The 24,277-nt window shown below is 42.1% G+C and overlaps 2 protein-coding genes across 3 annotated transcripts; both read right to left on the reverse strand.

Moving 5' to 3' along the window:
* Positions 1 to 2,824: 2,824 nt before the first annotated feature.
* CUNH12orf66 (chromosome unknown C12orf66 homolog) lies at positions 2,825 to 10,171 on the reverse strand. Of its 2 annotated transcripts, none has more exons than XM_018563394.1 (3): positions 9,838 to 10,171; positions 6,177 to 6,465; positions 2,825 to 3,704 (listed from the first exon to the last, which is right to left on the reverse strand). In XM_018563394.1, the coding sequence occupies exons 1-3, from the start codon at positions 10,001 to 10,003 to the stop codon at positions 2,894 to 2,896; spliced, it is 1,266 nt and encodes a 421-aa protein (XP_018418896.1). In that variant the 5' UTR covers positions 10,004 to 10,171; the 3' UTR covers positions 2,825 to 2,893. The 2 variants fall into 2 exon arrangements, with proteins under 2 accessions (XP_018418896.1, XP_018418895.1); XM_018563393.1 differs by having other exon boundaries at positions 9,679 to 10,171.
* A 5,983-nt stretch (positions 10,172 to 16,154) lies between these two features.
* RPL18A (ribosomal protein L18a) lies at positions 16,155 to 23,149 on the reverse strand. The gene is made up of 5 exons (XM_018563386.1): positions 23,071 to 23,149; positions 20,787 to 20,966; positions 19,443 to 19,572; positions 17,354 to 17,463; positions 16,155 to 16,305 (listed from the first exon to the last, which is right to left on the reverse strand). Exons 1-5 carry the CDS (start codon positions 23,086 to 23,088, stop codon positions 16,213 to 16,215), a joined length of 531 nt encoding a protein of 176 aa, XP_018418888.1. The 5' UTR covers positions 23,089 to 23,149; the 3' UTR covers positions 16,155 to 16,212.
* Between the last annotated feature and the right edge of the window lie 1,128 nt (positions 23,150 to 24,277).

A 24,277-nucleotide genomic window follows, 5' to 3' on the forward strand; every position in this document is an offset into this window, starting at 1 on the left:
ATCTTTACTATTTGAATGGAACTGCACTTTGCACTTGCAGATTGTAAAATATTGTGTTTTGTGGAATATGGCATTTATCTATGACTGGAAACACAAAATGTGCTGCTGAGAGATTCCAAATAAAAGCAGGTAAACGGAATGGCTAAAAATAACAAGGAGAGCATCGTATTTAAAATAAGACAAAGAGGACACAGTTGAATTTGATTTTAATTCAGCAGCATAACTTAAAACACCCAGCCATTAGTGCAGTTAAACAGACCTGTCCTACCACAACAACACGTTCAACATATTGCAATAATCCTTTTACAGCAGGAACTTTATCAAAACTCTTACAAAAAAAAAGAAAGAAAACAAAACGTATTTTCAGTGTCTGAATTGCATTGATAAAACTGTGATTATAATCCATCATGTAAAAATATATATGTGTATCTGCTGAAAAACTCCCATTTTTAAAAACAACTAAGGCCACAACCCAATGTTTACTGAGGTGTTTCAATCATGGAAAACAACTGCGCTAATTTATGGTGTCCGAGAGTTTTCCGGAAACTGGAATAGCAGCTACATCATTTATTATTGCATTAGGTTTAGTATTGTAAAATCCCAAAACGTATAGCAACTTTTAAGAGGAACACAAAAATGGCATAGTCTGTCACTGGTATTACATAGTATAACAAGACAATGTCAGCTTAATAGTAGCTATATTAAGTTACCGTAACCCAATGAGCAATGATTCTGGCGCACACAAAGATATGGATGGCGAAATGATGCATCTGGGAGCAGTTGCCTTAGGCTAGCGTGATCGAATTTTGGTTATTCTCTGCAACAACTAACTGTGATTTCCCAACAACACAGCAAGATGTTGTCACTTAGGACTAACACGAATTAACAGTCATACCTCAGAACCTGTGTGCTAACATTGGCTGAAAGAGTGCAATAATTATCCATAAAATCATTTGATATCTTACAAATTGAGGATTGTAAACATGTTCTTAACATGGCAAGAATATACTAAAAAGCACTGGAATCTGCTTCTGATTCTACGGATGAATGCTTGGATGTGAAGTTTAGAACAAAGAAACATGTAATTTGATGAAAATGGTCAATGTATAGGCAAAATCAGAAGAAAGGCAACACAATATAAATAAATGTATGTGTGTATGTATGTATTTGTGTCATTTGATTTACCTATGGCCATGATGTAGTAGCAGCAGAAGGACTGTTTTAACTTCATTGCCCCAATACTGAGGATTAATAGTCTAACTATTTACTAGGTAACAAGGGAGTTGGCATGCCCTGCAGGCATTTTTTTCCCACGTTGCCGATTTCTCATGTAGGCATTCCTTTATGTACTTAAGTCTACTCTATGATGGTGCAGCTGCATGTCTATTGTTTACATGAGAAATCGGCAACTGGGGAAAAAAATGCCTGCAGGGCATGCCAACTCCCTTGTTACCTAGTAAAGCTGGCTATACAACAGTAGATCTTGCCTTCAATTCTGATTTAGCAATATCAATAAACAGTCCTTTCCAGACCACAATTTAAAGACCATACATGCAGAAACAGAAGGAATAGCACAATGACCATACACAGATGTGATCATCAAACCATAGCTACAGTTACAGCACAAGAACAGCTGATACACCCTGTTCAGTGTTCTTTTTGTCCCAAACAAAAAGGCAAATGAGGCCTAAAACATTAAATTATCATAGTGGATGCTGTATGATTTCCTAAAGTTTTTGTAGTCAACTTTTTATAAAAACTTAATGAAGCCATTTGAAGTGCAGGGTGAAGTCTGCTCTTTTACCCTGCTGCAAAAAATGGTACCAAGGGGCACAATTCTCACATTAGTCCCCACTCACACCTAGGTGTTTTGTCACTCAAAGCAAAGTGCGACAAAACGCTCAAGACCAGGAATCCTATTCGCTAGTCTTGAGTCCCATTCATTTCTATTGCCCTGTTCGCACCTGAGCATTTTGACGCACAAAGTTACCCATTTAAGTCTATGGGACCAAAAAGGTCTGTATTCTGCCAAAAAGTAGCTCATGTACTTTTTCCAGTGACAGCTGATTTTCTGCTTGCGACAAAATGTTCAAGTGTGAACAGGGGCCATAGAAATGAATGGGATTCCTTTCAGCATTTTGTCATGCTTACCTATGAGCAACAAAACACCTACCGGTACTTGTGAACGGGGAGACTTGGAGGTGTATATAGCAATTTAGAGGAAAGCCTTTTAAAGGGAACCTGTTTATTAGGAAAATAAGGGACTGCCAATGCTAATATCATTCTGAATATTGTGGGTTACATATTTTGAGTCACTTGCTCAGAACACACATGGAGCCCTGGGTTTTGACTTCACGGGTTGCATGCTTGTTCTGGATCAGTGAATTAAGCCAACCATACACTTGCGTTTTATCTTGTTCAGTCCATGAAGGGGAAGGGGGTTAGTGCTTGATGCTAAAAAGTGTGGATGGGGGAATCTTCCTTGTCAGTTTATTGTATACCGACACCTGGCAGACACAACTGTCAAGAATACCTGCCGATTAGTTGCTGCTCGGCTGACAATTTTTGGCCCAGCTCCATCGACAAAAGTCGATTGAAAAATCAAGTCAGAAGTACTTAGCCAAAATTTGAGCACTGTATGGCCAGCTTTAGAAAGTACTGAAGCTAGAGAAAGACTGACAAATTGTATTTCCAGAAGAAAACCGTCAATAAGAATACCCATTTTACTCTTGCAGGTTTCTCCTAATAACTGCACTACATTAGGTAACATTTTGGCAAATGGCAAGGGTTAAAGTTTCAGCTATGACCGCTTTTGCCCTTTGAAGCTACAAGATGTCTGAGAAGAGACAACAAATTGTGTATTTGGCTATGTCACATAGCTTTACCTAGCCATTTAACCTTTTGAGCCTGGCTTTAAACTTGCAAATACTCTGGAACTTTTGAGAGAATGAGAGAGTTCATTGAGAAAGGAAATGAAGTGGGAGTCTTTCTCTGACTTTTTTGACTCAAAAATCACAATAAGGGTAAAATGTGGCTCAGGGCGTGTCAGAAAATAAGTACTTTGCACTTTGTCATCGTAAAAGTATACGACTTTCTCCAAAGTGTTAAGATCTGCAGTTTTGTCAGTCATGATCATAATAACATTAGGCCAGTGCATAACAGGTCTGTCAGTAGGCAATGAAACCACTGCAGGATATTGGTCCACACCTTTAGGGGCTTCTCTATAAGAATCTGGATGGTGGTAGCCATGACCTTGAAAGCTTTCTGAACCTCTATTGTCAAAAATTAAGGACACATTGACCGCATCATATTTTCTTATGAAGCTGGAGATTTTCCCAAAGTAGTCTGGATTGGTTTTAGCAGTCAAGGTCTTCATTTCTGAGGTCTGCCGGCTTAAAGCTTCATGGAAATAAAAAGTAAACTTGGCGAGCAGATTATTTTTAAACTTCATGAGCCACAGGAAAAGATGTGGAGGCTGCACCGCTTTTTGGGACTGTCCTCCAAATAAATGTTTCTTGGTCTCTTTTTGCTTCTCAAATATTTGACCCCAAGTCTGTAGTTTAGTATGGGCATTGTGCAAGTTTACAAGGGACAAGAGAAACTTCCACTCAAATACCAAGCTCTGTGCTTTTAAAAGGTGTGCAAGGACATCAACTTCAAGCTGGAATCCACTTTCTAGAGGAGACAAAAGAGGATGATGAAACCTACAAAACAGAACAAAGAGAGATGTAAATACAGCCCCACATAAATCAGTCACACAGACATTTTACTTCTAAAAGGCATAATCATCATGCTTCAGATCATGTTAATTTTTCACACAATACAGCAAAATCATCAAAATGCAGAGTATAATGTGCAATGTGGTCTTACTTTTGAAAATACAAAAAAAGCCATTAGGGCTGCGACTAACAAATATCTTTATAATCAATTAGTTGGCCGTTTATTTTTTCGATTAATTGGATTTAAAAAAAACAAACAAAAAAATACACCAAACTACCATCCTTAATTTAAAATAACATACACAAATGGAGTGTTACAAGCATAAAGTTTACTTCAGAATAAAACTGCAGGCACAATTGTTCTCAATCTCACACCACTGGAACGCACTGCATTGCTTGACTGCTTTTGAGCAATAGCTCTGTAGGTGGGAGGCACGTTTGGGGTGCCATTGAAATGAATGGCACCACAATTAGGGGTGCAACAACTAATCGACATAATCGATTATAATCGATTATTGAAAAAGTTGTCAACTATTTCAATAATCGATTAATCGGCTTCCGATCAGTTGGCCCTGTTCACGGGTCCACAAAGGCTGCGCGCCGCACCTCCTCCCCAACACAATGCATCTCTCGCAGCAGAATTAGTCAGGCTGAAAACTAAAAGGGACTTTTTCCCCACCTATTTTATTTATTCATTTTTTTACTTTATGGTCAGGGGCTTTGGGGAAATATCAAAGGGCTAAACAGACGCCGGATATTTCCCTTTTGAGAGAAGAAAAAAAAATGGGAGGATTGAGTACACAGAGTCCTCATTCTTTTTTTCTGCAGCCCAAGCACTTAATGGACAGAGGCATCTTGTTCATTCCTAAATCGGGGAGATAGTAAACATATACTACGTTCACAGTCATGAATGAATAGGAAGTGATGTAGAGCACTTCCTATTCATTCATAATTGGGGACACAGTATCTCAATACTATGTTCTCAATTATTTACAAACATCATAGTGATCAGCACCGATCACTGAGATACTTGAATATTACAGGGAACGATCAGCAAATATTTCACATATTTAAAGATCGTCCCACAGCTCGCCTCCCTGCACCGCCTCCTTTTTCCTCCACACTGGGCACCAGCAGGTGCATCAGCTCAGTGTCCCCTCTGATCCTTGCAGCCCCTACCGGAGGGGACACAGACCGCAGCGGGCTCCCAGCATAAAGTAGTATAGCCGATGCAGACGGGGTGTTTGGGGAGGTTTGGTGGCTCTCTCCTCACTGCTGGGCGCGTCCTCTCTGAACCCCGCTTGGAACAGTGGGGATCGGAGAGGACACTGAGCCGACAAAACACCGGCTCCCAGTGCGTAGGAGAGAACTAGGGGACCCAGGCCAAGTACCGATAATGAGAATCATTGACATCATTAATTGATTAGTTGGTTGCAAAAGCAATCTTTCCCCTCTATTAGAAAACAGGAAAAAATAAAACACACAAACAGTGGAGCTGGTAAAAAGAAGCAACAAGGCTAGTTCTCTATATATATATATATATATATTTTATCTATATATACACAAAGTACCTACACAGAGTCCAAAATGCTGGAGCGTATGGTAAAAATTATAGTTAAAAAGGAACACTCCAACTGCAGTAAACGTGGAACATAAAACCACAGTCTGAGAATTAAATTACTGTCCTTGTATAGAGAAACCACTAATCACAAGCAAATGCAATAAAAAAAGTCAATTCCCTCTCAAATTGATTTAGAATATCTGAATGGTTACTGCCAAGTAGAATCACATGCTGATCTTTCAAATTTCTTGGGAACACCACAAAGGTTCCAAACCACAATTACTACCACCATTACAAAGTCTGTACAAAGAAATTAACTGTGATGTTTTTAAAGGAAACTGTTGATTGAGAAACAAGTCTGTTAGCATTGCAGACCTCTCCTCCTGAATACAGGTGCTAAAGTGTCAGCACGCAAATTACTTTTAATTTTGTATGTGAAAAGTAGTATACAACTACTGTCTTTAAAAAAATAAATAAAAATATTTACAAATGTTAATGCACAGTTACATGTTATTTGTCAACTTTTACCCTTTAATTGCCAAGGATGTGTCTTAGACATCACGGCCATCAAAGGGTCATAACATGCTTAAGGCTGCCGCTTTTTCCTTTACTCAGAAGTGATCTGGATGGTCCTTGTGGTAGTAATAAAATAAAAAAATAAAAATCCCTGCCCTCATATACTAATGTAAACCTATGCACACATGCGTATGTGAACTCGGATTATTAAACACATATTGGGTATCACCATGCAAGTCTAAGCAATAAAAATAAATAAATATGTGAAATAAGAACTGCATATATTGCCTATTTGAACTAGTTCACGTTTTCTCTATCAGACACTGATCAGAAGGCCGACGTTTCTTGGGTGGACAACCTGAAGCAATGATGGTCCTTACCTGGAACTGTACTTCTTTAAAATGACTTCCAAAATGTTGACCAGCTCCTCAGCATTGATGAATTTCTGACTGCTCAGAGAGTACATCTTTTCATAGAAATCCGCAATTTCCATGCGAGCCTGAACAAAAAAGCACAACTGCTCTGACAGATGGGAGAGCAGTTCTTCCAAGTGAGGTGCTGTCCCGCCAATAGCATTTCTTCCTGTTGTCCCCACTTTTTTCAGTTCATTGTATAGGGAGGTGTAATTTGTCCTGATTGAATCTTTTCTGCTGAAGAAGGACTGACCACCTACAAACAGAACACGTTAAGACTCCATTGAAGACACTGGAAATAGTTAATTGTTCTCTTTTGGTCTGTTAAATATACAATGAAAAGCATTTTGTTATAGCTATTGATTTTGTCGGAAATTCAGAACTCTACAGATTCCTTCACTCTTTGCCTGTGTTATCTCAAAGAGACTATGTAGCCCTCCCCGTTCATATCTTGGACTAAGAGTCAATTAGTACCTATGCTATGGATCATAAGACAGTGGAAGTAGTAGGTGGAAATAGTTTAGCACAAGACACTGGGCAGGGCTTTCACAACTTATGGTGGCCATACACTATATACCCTTTCGGCCAGCATCCCTCAATCAGCTGATCGACGGAGCTGGCTGGAAAATTGTCAAATGATCAGAGCGGGCAGCCAATGAGCTGTTGGCTGTTTGGGTATTCTGCTGTTAGAACACAATGAAGTAGGTGGAAGATTCCTCTATCAAAGTTCGTAAGCGTTGATGGAGGAATCTGTAATATTTTCTTCATTCATTCCACAGGTTGAATGAAGAAAATATTACAGTGTATGGCCAGCTTTGGTCCGCAAAAATGCTGTGTGTTGTCAACCCACAATAGGAAAATAAGAGCCGAGTGCATTTTTAGCAGATCGACAGGTATTTTCTGTACTTGCAGGGTCTTACAAGGGATGAATCCCGGTACAAAGAGCATGTACTACATTTTTATTTTCCATTCTCGGGAAAAGCAAGTATTGTCTAAATACAACAGTCAAGTGTATTCTTACTTGAACCTTGGTGTGCTTTGTGGATTTCTTCCCGATCTGTGCAGGAATTCAGGGTGAGACTTTTCCTCTGTAAAAGGAGCTTCCTGTAATAAAGACCAGTCACCAGTATCCACTGCCTCCTGTAGTTTTCTGCAGTGGGTGGGGTCTACTGGATCCCTCCCACAGCTCTGCTCAATGCACAGGCTATGTATAGCACAATGATGGCCTCACTGCTACTTAGCAAGAAGCGCTTCTCAGTGGTCAGCATGGTATGGTCAAAGTGGTCACCTATGAGTGCTCTCCATTTGAAAGGGTAATTTGAAATACCTAGCGCATGGCTGCGATGTTGTGTACAGTGTATGGACCATATACTGGGAGCCGCCGAGGAGAAGGTATGAGCAGCGTGAGAGGGTGCAGATTGGAGGGGGCAATTACATTTTCCAAAATTCACCTGGGAAAGTAAAATTACCCTTTAAGGTTAGCATAACCGTTTCAGAAAAATAAACAGACACTTCATGGGTTAGCCCACCCAAAACTGATATTTGTTGTCTTTGGTAGATGCTGGAGAGAAACCACCTGAAAGTTGTATGCATCTCTTGGGGACTCTTTTGGTAAAAATATCCGTGTTTTAGTTACTAAGTCTACACTTATGGGATCCAACTATCGCTGTATTTTTTATTTAGTTTACATAGTTACATAGTATTTGAGGTTGAAGACATTAGTCCATCAAGTCCAACCTATAGGATCTCATTCTTAAGGTGCCCATACACTGCACGATTCTCGTACGAGAATCGCAGGAAATCCCACAATCGTACGAGAATCGTGCAGTGTATGGAAGGCGTGCGGCCGTTTCTACTGTACGGTCGCACGTCTTCCGTCGAACCAGCAGGCTGGAAAACCCGCCGGGAATCGTACGATTCTCGGCGAGTTAGTGGCCTGCTGGTTGGCAACTGCCAAACGGCCGGTGTGCGCACGCGCACACAGCCCGTTTGCAGTCATCTTAAGGGGCGGGCTTGCGATGATCGAGAGTACGATCTGCCTGTCCAAGATGGGCAGATCGTACGTTTTTTTAATCACTTTAAAACCAATCGCAAGACTAAGGTCGTACAGTGTATGGCCACCTTTAGGAGTACTTGTACCCCTGTATATTACGGTCCCTTAGGAAATCGTCCAAAAGTTTCTAGAAAAAAAAAAAATGCAACAAATGAATTAGCCAACACATGAGGAGGCCAAAGGGTGAATAAACCCCGCACCCCCTCCTCCATGTTCCACTAGGCACACCCAACCTCAAATATATTGAATCTGACCTCTCCCTAAAACTGCCCATACACCTTGTGATCATCGGACAAAACTTTTCATCGGATGATCAAACCGTCATACGATTTTCGTACGGCGGCCCCATCCTGCCCCGATTATCGCAAGGTTGAATCAGCAGTAATTCATAGAAAAGCACCTGGACGAATTGCTGTAATCGACAGCACGTATTTTCGTCTGCGCATGTGCGGTGTAAATCGTACGAATTTTGACGTACGGAAACGCCACCAACCTTGCGAAAATCGTACGATCGATCAAGGTCTTCTTGACTGGTTAGTCAAAAGTCGATTGATTGTGCAGTATTTGCGGTTTTACACTGCCCATCAACTGTACGAATATCGGCGGATATTCGTAAGGTGTATGGGCAGCTTTAGCCCATTGTTCTAGGTTTTCTGTAAAATGCACTACAAACAAAAGTAGTCATCGTGTACGTCTCTGTTGCTTTCCCATCTTTCAAACAATGATGTTGTATGGGAGGGCAAGGATAGCAGACCTAAGTGACCGTAAGGTGATGTAGCCACCAGGCTTGGAGCTACACATCCTGGTACCTATCCGTAGTGTTGGTTTTAAGGGGGGGGGGCGATAATATTGGTAGTTTTGCCCCCACAATAAGTGTCTACACCTGTAGATTTGTTTTCATATATGTAGAGAACATGGAACAGCAAAAAGAATTATGTCCTGCAAAACGCAAATTAACACAACACACAATTATTAATATTTAAAACCATGAAGGTGACATATTGATAATTAGTCAACCAAGCTACCCCAATGTACATTTTAAAACTAGATTAATCCTACAGTTCCGCTTTAAGGCGGTCTGGACAGATATGTGTTGACAAGTGTAAAGCCCGCCATATACTGCTCAAATTTCTGTCAACTGCTGCTGATTCGGCTGAAATTCAAGCCGCGTGAAGTCCTTCCCGGCTTGACAAAAGTCAGAAAATTCTATCGACTTTTGTCAAAGGCCAAGGACACATTGTGGGCTGAACAGATACTGCATCCAATCAACTGTGGTCACCGTTTGGGTATTCTGACAGCAGGCATGGATGAAGGAATCTGTCAGATTTCTCCAAGTGTATGGCCAGCTTAAGAGTCATATGTTTTCTTTTGTAACTATGTCTGCAGCCACGGGTTCACTGTAAAGGCCTCACTCACCCGGCTTCTGTCCCAGGAAGCTCATGCTGTGATAAGCCTTCTCAGCAGCAGCCAAGTGTGCCAGGGCTGCAAGCATGGATGACCAAGACGCCCCGGCGTTCTTGTTAGCTTCTTTCTCCTTCTCCACATTGTCCTTGGCCTTGTCATAGGAGAAGTGACCAAGGTGGGAGAAGAAGGTCTGCAGTACATTCTGTTCTACAGTCACCGCTTGGCTCATTAGCGGTATCATCACCGAGCTCGTCATCAGGAACAGCGGCTCTTCGTCATCGTCCTCCTCCAGCTCCGTGGCCGCCGCAGCATCGCCCGCTTCCTGGGGCACCACCATACAGGGAACCGTCACTGGGGGGTGGTCAGCTCAGGACCCGCTACTCCAGAGGACGTACACTCACGGGAGGACACGTTTGATGGCAGACTGTTTACTTGGCACACGTGACTACGCAGGAAGTGTGGAAGACTTTTTTTTTCAAACAGCTTTATAGACAAGAACGTTAGCACAACGTACACACACACAACGTGCACAGCTTGGAGGGAATTCTGGTTTGAAGAAATCCAAACGTCTAGTTTTTAAGGGAATTTAAAAACGGCATATTATTTTCCCGAGACAAACTCTCACATATTTCTGTGCAGTCAATGACAGCAGAATGGGGTCCTAGGCCTGGCAGTAGATTTGCTCCCACGCCACTTTCATTCACAATGATAAGAATTTGTAATAGGCATCTATCAATTCTGTTGCACAGGATGGTAACACTAAACAGAAGCAGTGGTACAGATTGTGCGACATATTTACTACAAGGTTAAAGCTTGAGTCATAAATTCCTTCCTCAGCTGTTCTAAATTCCCAGATTCCATCCAGTAAATGGAATTCTTTGTCCTTGATTTTAGAATTGCCACAAAAAGATGACAGTACAATACAATAGTGTTTCATTTTACTTCTCAGCAGCCAAATGAAAAGTTGTGTAGGGAGGTGAGGGTAGGAGCGACATTTCTGATCCAGCTCAGGTAGTATTTAAATACTGAATGCTGCAAATACGCATACATCAGCAACAGGAAGGAAGGCTAGTCTAAAGGTGGCCATACACTTTACAACCATCGCAAGACCTTTTCCAGCTTGCTTGTTCGATGGAAGACGTGCGACCGTACAGTAGAAACGGTCGCATGCCTTCCATACACTGTACGATCGCGGGATTTCCCGCGATTCTCGTACGAGAATCGTACAGTGTATGGGCACCTTTAGCCTTTAGTGCAGGGGTCTCAAAACACCAGTACCATCTGGCCTGTAGTTACACGGTCTGCATTTCTGTCAGATGCAGACTGCATAGCTGCTCCTAGCTCCTCACTAGCAATCACTAGCTCCTTTCGGACACAGCTCTGAGTTCTGACCGAAAGGAAGGATTAGTAAGGTATGCACCAGACCTTACTAATCAACCACTGGATCAGCAGGGATTGTGCATGTGATGGGGCCCTTCTATTTGCGGGGGACGAGAGGGGGGGGGATTATTCTGTGTGTGTGTTTGGGGGGGATGTATTTCTCTATGTGTGTTTGTGTATTCATCCTTTCATACCTGTATGAATGGATTAGGGAACTTGCGTTTTCCTGCAGCAGGAATCCCTTATGTGGCGTTTACAAGCGGCAGCTGTCACCCATTCAAGGTAATGATCATGCAATCATATGTGATATGATTACATGCACTTAGGAATCAATCACTATCCCTGGATGCACGATCAATGCCTCATGGGATAGTGACTGTTTTCTAACTGCATGTAATCATATCATATATAATAATATATGCTATAGCTCAGGCACTGTGCCACATGACTGTAGCAATGTGTTGTTCAGTAGCATTTTTTTTGGGGGGGGGGGCTGTGATTTCTAGTTACGCTCCTGATTTAAAATTATAGGATTGTTGTATTCACTGTAAAAATCCTTATTTTGTTAAAAATTTATTGAAAGTGAAAAAGGTCACATGGGAGCGAAACAGCAAAGTATAGACAGGAAAAACTCATCTACCTGATCCAACCAGAAGGGTGGAACAAAACAATCGTGCAAATGGTAGAACTCTGAGAACATGTGAATAGAAAGCCAAGTAGCAGAAGCACTCACAGTAGAGTATACCCTGACAGGAAAGGGAGGAACCTGATCCTTGAGATTATTAACTTGAAAGATCATCAGCCACCTAGAGATGGTGGAATTAATAGGTAGTGCACACTTATAAGGTCTATGACGGATGACAAAAAAGGGAATTAGTCTTCCTGAAGAAGCTCCTACAGCCTAAACCACATGCAGACAATGGAGCAAAATTTCCTTTTGTATAACTGGAGCCTGACAAAAGGGTGAAAGAACAATGTCCTGATTGAGGTGAAAAAAAAGTGGAAAGGAAAGAAGGAAGTCCCTATGCAAAACCAGAAAGGGTTCCTTGCAGGATAACTCTGCCAAGTTTAGGCACTCGCCTCGCAGAGGTAATGGACACACAGAAAAGAAAAACACCTTGTGGACAAGAGTATAGGGAAGGGAGTGTGCTACTGGGTTCAAATGGTCGTTTCTGAAGCACAAAGTGAACCATTTTCAGATCTTGTGATAAGTAGACTTCCTAGCTTTTAGCATCATAGGAATCACAAATTCAGATGCCCCTTGTCCCTCAGAACCTGGGCTTTATCAACCATGCCTTTAATGCCAGCGATCACAAAGCAGTATAACAAATTGGTCCTTGGGACAGAAGGTCAGGACAATCCACTAGGATCCCAGAGTCTTGCCAGGTTGACGTACCACATCCACTTGGACCAGTCTGGAGCAATGAGGATCATGAGAATGTCCTCTCCTAATCGTGCAGAGCAGAAGAGGAAAACATTTCAGGGGAGGAAAGGCATTGATCAGGGTGTACCAATCCTATGGAGCCAAAAGAGCATCCACCACTTCTACTAGAGCAGTGGTTCTCAACTCGTGGGTCGCGACCCAAAAGTGAATCCTTCAACCAGGAGGTCCACATCCTGCAAGGGATCAACTACAGTAGCAGTCGCAATTTTTTGACCTGTCAGACATGGTTTGACAAAGTGAGGTCACAGCCAAAATCAGATGAAGAGCCACTTTTTTTTAGACCACTTTTGCATAACATTCACATAATGGATACAAGGCTAATAGGTGCTTAGAGGGAGCAAACAGCGTATCAGGATGCTTCCAGTCTCCATACAGAAGTAATTGGGAAAGAGAGTCTTTACAGCCTTAGGCCTTTTTAAATAATCCAAGACTTGAAACGGCAATGGTAGAAGCAATAGGCTGATTCTCTCATTTCAAAGCGGTGTGCACCGCATCAATTCGAGACTAAATAGTCTCCTTAATTTGGGAAAAGATGTATACTGACTCAAAAGTAAGCTCACCTGTCAAGGACTGAAGCGAAGGCCCAGGGCAAGTTAGATATAGAATGCCTGCTGGAGCACACTTGCTTGGATCCATGCAGAACCCAGTGCTTGAAGGTCACTGCCAGGCTATCTCTATAATGTCCAGCATGGCGTGGACACAGACAACCATTCCGTTCAGCTGCAATCAAAGAGCCAAAGCTCCAGCAGTAATGCAAAATGTCTTGATTAAAGGGAGAAAAAAAATACGTTTAGGAAGTGCTGGCAAGAAAAATTGCTGTGTAGCTCTGGCCCATGCCGGTGACTGCAGGCTGTTATTAGTAAGATATTAAAAATGTGTAGCCCTAGCCTAACCCCAAGTACTAATGACTCTGGATCAGCATGGCAGCAAGGAGCGATTAGCATTTTTAAAACTCCAAAGACATGCTGGAAGGTTAATTGGCACCTCTCTAAGTTGGCCCTCTATGTATGTATGTATGTATGTGAGATAGGGACCGTAGATTGTAAGCTCCTTGAGGGTAGGGACTGATGTGAATGTGCAACTATGTAAAAGTGCTGCATAAATTGTCGGCGCTATATAAATAACTGTAACAAATAAAATATAAGAAACAGGAAACGAAGGCAGCTTTATTTATTTTTTTAGAATGGGTTGGTTGAAGCCAGTTCAGTCTTGAACTTGCTTCAGCAGTTTATATACCTGTATACATTACGTAGCAGTTATTTACTTATCTGTAATTTAACCCTTTCAAACATTCGGGATTTTGAATCCATACGTAAAGCACATGGTATGGACACGAGTAGCAATTGTGATAAAATAGGTGTTACATTTGTCCCCATTCACATAAGCTATAGATATTTATTTTAAAAAATGGCTCTTGCAGCTTAAACTTTTATTTGGGTTAGGGTTGAAGGCTTAACATTTCTACTTATATCTTTCTTTGCAGTTAGGAGAGTCTGTGAGGGGTCCGAGGTGGCTTCTTCATTGTAGGTGAATGAAATGATGGGGAACACAATCCTCAAATTTCAGTCCTAGGCCTTTCCATTAGGACAGAGCTCCGTGAAATAAGCCATCTTTTTCTTTATGCGGTGTGAGTAGGATAAGACAGAGTTCTCAATTTTTACTGCACAAGTGGAAATGCACTTTAAAACAAAACAAAGCTTCCTGGAGGTGTAATCCAACTTAACCCCTTAGCGACTAGTGGCGTACATAGTAGGTCATTGGCAGCAGGCCTGTTTAAATATACTGTTAACATTTGTAGAACCGGCTGTCTGCTTTACGATAGACGTGATTCTGGCAGCTCAACAGCTGTCAGATCGCTTCTACGGGCCGGTTAAGTGCCTGCCCCTCCGTAGTATTAACCCGGGCTCCACTGTCACTCCTGCAGACCCAGCATCTCTGGCATTGGTGGGAAGCTGGGGAGAAGCGCGGCGAACGTCTGTTCACTGATTTCCTCGCCGTTCTGAGACCGGGAGTGACGCATATTGCATCACTTCCGGTCCCTGAGGCATCATTGCTGGGCTCCTGAAGTCGAGCAATAAGCGATTGAAGTGCGATCTGCACTTCAATAGCGTATTTAAAGTGGAAATGTGACACTAGGAGTGTTTTGGACCTCCAGTATCACCTTAAAAGGGTACCTGTCACCACCAATATGCTATCACACGGGAGGCTTGTAAGCTCCCCTAAGTGATACAAAACTTTTTTTTTTAAATTGCCATCTCTTTTTTTTTTTTACTTTAACCACTTCAAGACCAGGTGTTTAGACCCCCCTTCCTGGCCAGGCCATTTTTCAGTATTCAGCGCTGCGGTACTTTGACTGACGTTTATTCCACGAGCGGCGCGTCTAAAGACGCCCGCTCAGATCTAGAGAGCTCGGGCCGGCCGTTTTTTTACTATGGCCGGCCCGGAGGTGGTTAAGTCGCCCACAAGCATGCGCTTATAAACACCAGTCGACGTGCTACACATGCTGGGTGTTGCCGCACATGCTAGAGAGCAATAATTCTAGGGCCAATATTTATGTGCATTTCTAAATTGATGACTTGTAGGGGTTCTTAAAAGCGTCGTCCATGGACTTTTTGGGGCACTGAAATTTGTCAGTTTCACATACGCACACAATTTTTAACCCGGGCATGTTTGGCATCTACTCGTCGTAACCTCATCTTTTAGTTTACCAAATAAATGGGTATTATGTTGTGCTTTGAAGCACTAAATTGAACAAGTGCGCCATCATGCAACATAAAAATTTCCAACTGCCCCCATTTAATTCTACAGTCTTGGCTTTCTGAACATGTTTGGGGGTTTGGAATTGTAATGTGAATTATAATGTGTGCAGAAAATGAAAAAAAAAAGGCCTTGGCAGCAAAAGGGTCCTTAAGGGGTTAAAGCCACACTACAGGCAGAATGAAAATTGGACTGGGTATGTCATTTATCATTAAAAAACAGAGCAGCTGCAAAGTAGAAATATCATACCTTGCAGCAGGCCATCCCTGCTCAGATCCCATTCACTGAAGAGGGAGCGATGCATCCCGTTTCTTTTAAGTACAAGACATTCTGTGAATTGGAAGAGAGGGGATGAGACATCTCTTTTGCCAATCCCAGAATGTCTTGTATTCTTCAGTGCCCAGAAGCTCAGCGTTCTGCACGGTAAGATATTTCTACCTTGCAACTCTTCACAACACCCAACTATTAATATTCGTGTGTAATTATCATTCTGCCCAGAGTGTGGCCTTAAAGGGCCCATTCACACTACTCCACTGCATTGTGGTGGATTTCTGCACATACACTGCATTAAGGCAGCATATTTATTTTGCCTGGGTTGCCAAGGCACAACAGGTTTTGACTGGTAGTATTTTTGTTTATGCTGTGCACTAGTAACGTCTGTGTTGCATTGGGGTGTCATTCAAAATGCCAAGTCTTACATGTTACCGCAACAAAATATGCACCACAAGAGAAAATGTATTTTGTTTTCTAAAACTTTACTCACTGCTGGACACCCAAAAATACTTTTCAGCAGTAAAGGTTTTTCAAAAGGTTTTGTTGAAACTGCATTGTTTCCTATTGCAATTGTTCTATTGGCAAAACTAGTAAAAGAGGGTTTAAAAATCAAGACAAATAATGACATGTGGGGTTTTTTTTCACAAATAATTTTATTTGACCAGAAAGTAAGGAGCCAGTTCTTGACTTGCTTAAAAGAAAGTGTTTGGTCTCTTGGTGGTGAAGCGGGGCTTGTGCTGGCGACGCAGAACCCTGTGTGGCAGAGGGAACTTGATCTTCGAATCCTAGAATACAAACCATTTGTCATTTTCTTTGTTAACATTACACAAGTGCAATACTACTAAGTTTAGAGGCCAAGAACCCAACTATTCCCCAAGCTACATCTCAAAAGGTAAACTGCCCAGGTACAACGTATCTACCAGGATCCAAATGTCTAACCCAATTTGTTTTATTTGTAAAAATGTGTAAGTAGATGCCGACTTAAAAGACAAAGGATCAATGCTTGCTCTACAAATATTAATTCAACATTTCATTTTAAACTGTCACAGCTTAACCCGCTTACATTTGTTAGCATGACTATTTATAGCAACTGCTGATAAAACAAATGTATGTGTTAATATAATAATTTGCCTCTCCTAACACCCATGATGCCAAATGTCATTCTGATCAAGAGGAATGGGCAGCTTAAATCTGGGCAGAAAAACAATCCCAAGTGTGTTAATCTCTTGAGTCCCCCATAGCCACTGATTTGTCTTGATCAGGTACAGGTAATAGCAAAGGTTGAGGCTGTCCTTAAACGGTCATGTGCAGAACAAAGCAATAGGATTGTTGTAATGCCTGGTCCCCCAGTAGTATATACTCTACTTTCCTATAATCCCTTACTGCCAGAAGCAAGGGAAAAATCCCATTTCCCTGTACACCAGACCACACAGGCTTGGCATGCAGAGATAAACTATTTTAGGCGCATGTGCGGGAGCTACATCATTGGGGCCCAGACAAACAGCTGAAGCGGAACCCAGAAGACTGTGACAAAAGATGGAAATGTCAGCAAGGGAGGAGCTCAGCGCTGAAAGAAATCACTTTGGCAGGCAGGTCTGCTATAATGTGCCAATATGTCAAGCATACTAGCACAATATGGCTAAAAGCTCCAGAAGGCTTTTTTTAATCCCTCGCTATACCTCTGCTTTAATGGCTAAAAGGAGTAACAGGGAAACTAAAGAAAAGGGAGCATGTACTCCTTGAGGACCATGCCCTAAACCTTTTTTCCTGAAACAGAACAGGTCATTATTCTATATGGTTACACAAGGTTTGCAGAAGATGTGCTATACTTACGTGGAACTGCTTGATGGCAGGTCTGCGACACTTGTTGGCAGGAATCACCTCAACCTTCATGATCTGAATGGCGTTGGCACGAGCACGATGTCGTGCACCCATGTCACGGTCTGCAGAAAAGAGAGTAAAGCTTAAATATTGTCAGCATAAGTTTCCCAACACCAACATGGAATTATAGCGCTGGATACAAAACCTAAAATGTCAACTGAACATTCTAAATATCAAGAGTTGAACATCCTATCCAATGTATTGCATTCTCTAGTGCCTCAACCCCAAACTGACTTGATCGTAGTTCAGGTCTTACCAGTTTGCAAACTTTGGAATCCAGGCAAAAACTGAGAAAAATTCTGCAGTCAAGGTAGTACAAATTGCAACCAAAAGTAATAAGAAAATGTGAAAGGAAAAAAAAAACCCCAAAAACTGCTAAAATAAAAGGGGACCTTAAATCAAGAATACATATTAAGCCCCTAAAAGGATAACTTTATAAACCTTTAATGACCAGAGGTCATTCATTTGTAGATGACAATTTAAAAACTACAAGTGTAGAACCTTCAGTTTCACTTTCATAGGCACGTCAGCTCTTGAAAGGCGACAAAGTACATTTGCTGTGCGCACACCAGACAAGATTATTACACAAATTAATAATCTTTGGGTTTTGTGTGCACTCTTCACATTTGGCCCCAACAGTCTGAAAATGTCTTAGGTGTTGTTATATCAATTTACCTTTATTTGAAAATACCATCAAGCTGTAATCACTTTAGAGCAGACACTAAGTAAAAACAAAATGTCATTTTTGATGGTAGTGTATTTCTCATTACTTGTCCACAGTACACAATCTCGAATGTCAAGTTAACAGACACGTTTAATAGTACGTGTCTGTTAACTTGACATTACCTGCATGACTGATTTGCATACCCTTAAGTCCACCTGGAAGTTTGTCTGTGGCCTCCATGTAATCACCATGATTGGTTGTCATGGTGATTACATGACAATGAACCATGCTTATTGGTTCCTCATTGTTCATTCCCACCACAGTTGTCTGACAGAATAGCCCAACAGCTAGGAGCACCACTCTGTGTGCACTCCTTGCTGCTAACTGGGGAATGTAAATTAAAATTCCATCGACAAATGTACCCATGGAAGCACTGATCTACCGACTCCTTGCAGCTAAATCATTTTCTATCTGCCCAACACTATTCAAAGTTGCAAATAATACAAACTAAAATGCAGAGCAAGTAGCCTACAGCTGCCCACATAGTATGGATGGACGATATCCGAGGTGTATGTGAAAATTCAATTTGACATGCAGATCTATTTGCCCATCTTAAAATAAACACCTGATATACACCCAGAGTCTACCACCACTGACAAAGCATTTCATAAGCCTACAGTCCCTTGTCTGTTGACAAAAGCATTGAAATGCATGTGGCTACCTGCTAGTTCTTAAAAGTGCGACTGAAGCAAAACGTTTTATATAGAATGGAGAGGGATTGGAACACCCGTCAAATTTTTAGTTCTACTTTAAATATGCAGAGACTTCATGGCAGGCTAGCACTTTTCCTGTGTACCATGATGGCTGGACTAACATCGCCATATCATCAGACCACTACAGGAGTAGAGAGCTGAGGGCTGTGTGCTTCAATTTTTTTTAATGACAGCTGAGGTATTGTGGGTTCCAACGATCAAGAACTCTCAGACCTAATTAAATGGTCTACTATGAATTTCTGGATCACAAATCTTTTTAAACCAATATGGGTCACGGAGTTACCAGTCATGCACATGAAGCCACAGAGCTTCTTCAGCTAACGACACAAAGCTTGCCTTTTGCAAATCCCTCCATTATTGTGAAGTGGTTTGGGAAACTGCTCCTGGCTGTCTATTAGGTGTGTTCCTAGAAATCCTTTTAGTACATACCAAATGTCTGCCTTACTACAAAGCCCACCTTAAAACTGATAAAATCCTAAGTATTGGCAATAAAAATCAAAGCTTTCAAACATGAAATGGCCTTTTTCAGACATTTCATTTAGAGGTAAAATTCTGCAACTGCAGAAACATATGCCTTGCTTTAAGTGACTCCTAAATTACTTACAGCACTGTGTCACAGCAGCAGCTGTAGTCAAGTCTCTGTACTCTCTGTACATATTGTGTGTTCCACTACGGGAGTCATAGCGTAGCCAGATGCCAAAGTTCTTCACCCTCAGTGGAGACTTCTCAAAAACCTGGAAAAGGTAACCGGGTACAAAAAGAAATGCATCAATCTCTGTATTAACATCTAATTAAAGCTAAGTGTACAAATTGTTTATTTCTTGTGCAATGTCCCTAAAGAAACTGTTTAGCTAAGTCACAAATGGCAACTGCAGAATTTAAAAAGGCCAGTTTGCATTCTCTCTCCTAATGCTAAAAATAGAGTGCTTGCTAAACCAATCTTATGCATCTGACACTTTTGGGGGTGCCCTAATGCCTGGAAGCCTGCAGAACTCAATGGTTCCTTCCGTCAGCCCCTATGTCACTATGACCTGTAGTGACACTGGATGAAACCTGTCCACAGAAGGGACTAGGTATTCAACTCTCCAGCAAGTGTCAAATGTGGAGGATTTTTCAGCAAGCTTATCTCTGAGTGTAAGCTCAACTGTGAGGGCAGCATGTGGGGTGACTTTACTTTTTAAAATAGTGATGGTAAGGCCTGGTTCACACCTGGGCGTTTTACAGCGCGTTCCTACGTGCTGTAAAACGCTCAACATGTGAAAACCAATAATTGCCTATGGGCATGGTTCCCACCTGGGCGTTTTACAGCACGTAGGAACGCGCTGCAAAAAGCCCTACGCCCAAAGAAGTACAGGAGCTTCTTTGGGGCGTATTTGCCGCGCGTATCAATTAGGATACAGCCGGATAGCCCTCGGAAACGTGCGTTTCTTTTACCGCAAATCGCTGTAAAAACACACATATTTTGTACGCCCAGGTGTGAACCCAGCCTAATGCCTAGGTGCTAGTGCTTACAAAACCAGCAGGTATTTAGTTTAGTAGCTATATCATAAGAGTTTCACCCCGAGCAGCATAAGCATAATTGGTCAAGATAAAACAAAGCTCTCTATGGCAACAATGCAATAAAATCTACCTAAAAGTGACAATTTATATCAAAACTACAAGTGTGGAACCTTCAGTTTCACTTTCATAGGCACGTCAGCTCTTGAAAGGCGACAAAGTACATTTGCTGTGCGCACACCAGACAAGATTATTACACAACAAATTAATAATCTTTGGGTTTTGTGTGCACTCTTCACATTTGGCCCCAACAGTCTGAAAATGTCTTAGGTGTTCTGTTAGATGAATTTACCTTTATTGCAAAACACCATCAAGCTGTAATCACTATACAGCAGACACTAAGTAAAAACAAAATGTCATTTTTGATGGTCGTGTATTTCTCATTACTTACTTGTCCACAGTACACAATCTCTCCAGATGCTTTCTTCATCTTTTTTAGTTGAGAGACAAAGTACCAAAAACGAGATTTTGCAACAACATGATTGGGTGCGAAAATTCGCATACGATAAAGTGGTGGAATAGGTGCCTTAGCAGTAGGCAGACTGCGTCCGATGACTTTGTACTCCCTTAGCTACAAAAGAGAAAAAGTTATGGGAATTAGTAACCATTATTTCACTTCTATGGTAACTGAAAAGCCATAAGCTTATATACAACAGTGATAAAAAGACAGAGTCCAAATAAGCCATGGGATTTCTGCTTGAAGGTCCAAGTCTTTAGAAACACCAAACCGTCCTACCAACTATGCTGCATAGTGAACAAGTAATATGTTGTGTGACGGTTTTAATGTATAAAGGCTTGGAATCTTACAGAATACATCATCTAAAATACAGAAGATGATGGAACATAATCAAACAGAATGGCTCTGAGGAAAGTTCCTATTTCAGAACGGCCAAGTCATCACCCAAGTGTTATTCCCATTAATCCACTGATGTGAACTGAAGCAAGCTTTTTGTTACAAAAAGATTTTTTATAAAAAACAATGTTGAACAATGCCTCTGTATATTCAATTATATAGCTGATAATTCTCTTTATAAGCTTCCGAGTCTTTCCAGAACCTATGCCCGCTGACCTAAATGTGTAACATTTTTGACTTAGACTAAAATGGGATCATTTTTTCTCATTTCACAGGCTTTAAGCCTGCCTCACAACCAGTTGAAGGCTCTTTGTCATCAGACAGAAAAAAAAAAAAGTGGCAGCAACTGATGGACTCTCCTGTAAATGTCAGTTGCCTGGCTGTCATACTGACTCACCTTTAATACTTTTAAAGTCACTGCCCAGGAACTACGCATTTAGGGATTTTGGAAGTTTCTCTTTATGACCTGCATACTTGTTCCCAGTCTACAACTCCAAAGTATTAAACCTGACAAAACAGCCAGTGTCTCCACAAGGTGGTCAGCAATGGCAGCCCTTTAAAATTAAGAACGCTGCTCAATTTTTTAAAAAAAAGTGATCTCAGCCAAACTACATAGCCAGCTCCGTGTTCCTCTGGTCAGTGAAGCCTGTCTCCTACTCCGATGTAGCACTGGAATGTTCCTCAGTGTCCTCATCTTTTTTTTTTTTTTTACAGACCAAAGCCGAAGCAGAGGGGGAGAAAGGCTGGAAGAACCAGTCTAAGAACAAGCCAGCTCCATGGTTCAGGCAAGTACAACTATTTTTTTTTGAGCACCTAGAAATTTTTTTAAAAAAAATGGAGCAGTTAACTCTTGCAGTGCAGCGATAACCCCACTGCAAGGGTTCATAAAAAGCTTTGCCTGGAGTTATTTAAAAAGAAAATTCCCCTTACAATGGGCACCATCCCCTGCACAAGTTTAAAGCTTGTTTTCTCAAGGGATAGACAAGCAGCTATACTTACCTATTCCTCAGTGCTGTATGGCTGGTCCCCCAAAGCTGCCTGCGCTTGCAATTTATCATCTTATACCAGCATTGTACATAAGGAAAGCGAGGGCCCACTCACATCCCAAAGCATTTGAAAAAGAGAAGAGTGCCAGCTGCCAGGGGAGAAATAAGTCAGGTATTGCTGCGTGTTGTACCCCTAAAAAGGTATTTAACAATTACAGATCAGGGATCCCACTGCAAGTGTCATTTTTTACATAGATCAGATTTAATTTAGACCATGTTTTCTTAAATATACAAGACGGCTACAATGTCAGTTAACCCAGACCCCATTTGTCGAGACAAAAAAGGGGTTAAAATATACATAACGCGAAAGACTTGCAGCTAATCCGCAGCATTAGAACATGTGGAGAGCACATGTACCCCGAGCACAGTGCAGCAGTCCTTCAGACACAAGTGAGGGAGACCCTGAATGGGAGGGAACCGTCCCTGCACTATGGCAGCCCGGAGACCGATCATTCTCGCATATCTCAGGCCTGACGTGTAGCCCTGTGTTCCGCACTGCTAAAGGGTGCTTACACAACAACGAAGTAGTATGTTCTACACACACCTCCCCTCCCTGAAGAGCCCATCTCCCACCCAGCTCTCAGACACGGCCGCATGGCTGAACTAGAAGCCGCCATGATGTAGGCCGCAAGTGTCGGCAGCTCATTCCGAAGCCACAAAGCAACTGCAGGCGTCATAATGGGCGACAGACACTCTCTGAAGGACCCTAGAGCAGAAAACAACAGACTTCTTTCCCGTCCAGCCCTTCCCAGCCTCTATTTGACGAGAATCCTTACAGTGCCGGACGCCTTCATGCTGCCTCGATCCCTGCCGCCGAGCGAAAGGAAGTCGTGAGGCCAGCGCTGCAATACGTCACCCGGCGATTCTCCGCCTATAGGACGCCGGCGAGGTGTCCTCGAATGCTGATTGGACGAGCTGACAGTCAGTCATTCACTGCCTGCTAGACTCTGGAAGCCAGGATTTATAGCTGTAACACATTAGAAGTCTATGGAAATAGGGGGCCAGACTCTGGTTGTAAATGTATATCTAACTCCATTGGAAGTATATATAAAGTTTTGCACAGCACTTTACAATATAAATATGATAGTACAATTACTAGACAAGAGGGTAAGGAGGACCCTGTTTGCAAGAGCTTACAGTCTAAAAGGGAAGGGCAGGTGATATACTAAGAAATAACGGTGGGTGGGGTGAGTTGATGAAGAAAGGAAAAGTTTGCTCTTTAGGTATACTTTAAGAGGCAGTCCAAAAGTTTTAAATTTGGTGCACATGGGTGACATATCATCCTGGGGTACAAGGTTTGAGTATTGCGGTGACTTCCTGAGTTGCAGGGAATCATTCCTGATGATACATTGGAATTGTTCCTGGAATTGACTTAGTGGACAGGCCCTTGGTGTGGAATACTGGAGATGGTCAGGAGTGTGTGTCTGGATGTGACACAGGGAGATGGAAATTGTGGGCAGGTTCTTGGTGTAGAGTAGTGGACACAACCTGGAGTGTATATCTGGTTGTGACACAGGAAGATGGAAGTGTGTATCTGACCGTGACACAGGAAGATGGAAGTAGTGGACAGGACCTTGGTTTGGAATACAGGAGAGGGCCATTGATGTGTGTCTGGATGTGACAAAGCAAGATGTAAGATTGTATCTGGGTATGACACAGAAAGATGGAGGTAGTGGACAGGTCCTTGGTCTGGAATACAGGAGTGTGTATCTGGGTGTGACAAAGGAACATGGAGGTAGTTGGCAGGCCCTTGGTGTAGAATAGTGGACAGAGCCAGGAGTGTGTATCTGGATGTGACAGAGGAACATGGAGGTAGTGGACAGGCCTTGGTGTAGAGTTGTGGCCAGAGCTAGGTGTGTGTATCTCGGTGTGACACAGGAATATGGAGCTAGTGGACCCGTCCGTGGTGTAGAGTCATGGACAGAGCCAGGACTGTGTATCCGGGTGTGACACAGGAAGATGGAGGTAGTTGGCAGGCCCTTG

Source organism: Nanorana parkeri, unplaced genomic scaffold (assembly GCF_000935625.1).
Source record: "Nanorana parkeri isolate BGI_ZX_2015 unplaced genomic scaffold, ASM93562v1 scaffold661, whole genome shotgun sequence".
NCBI classification, from domain to species: domain Eukaryota; kingdom Metazoa; phylum Chordata; class Amphibia; order Anura; family Dicroglossidae; genus Nanorana; species Nanorana parkeri.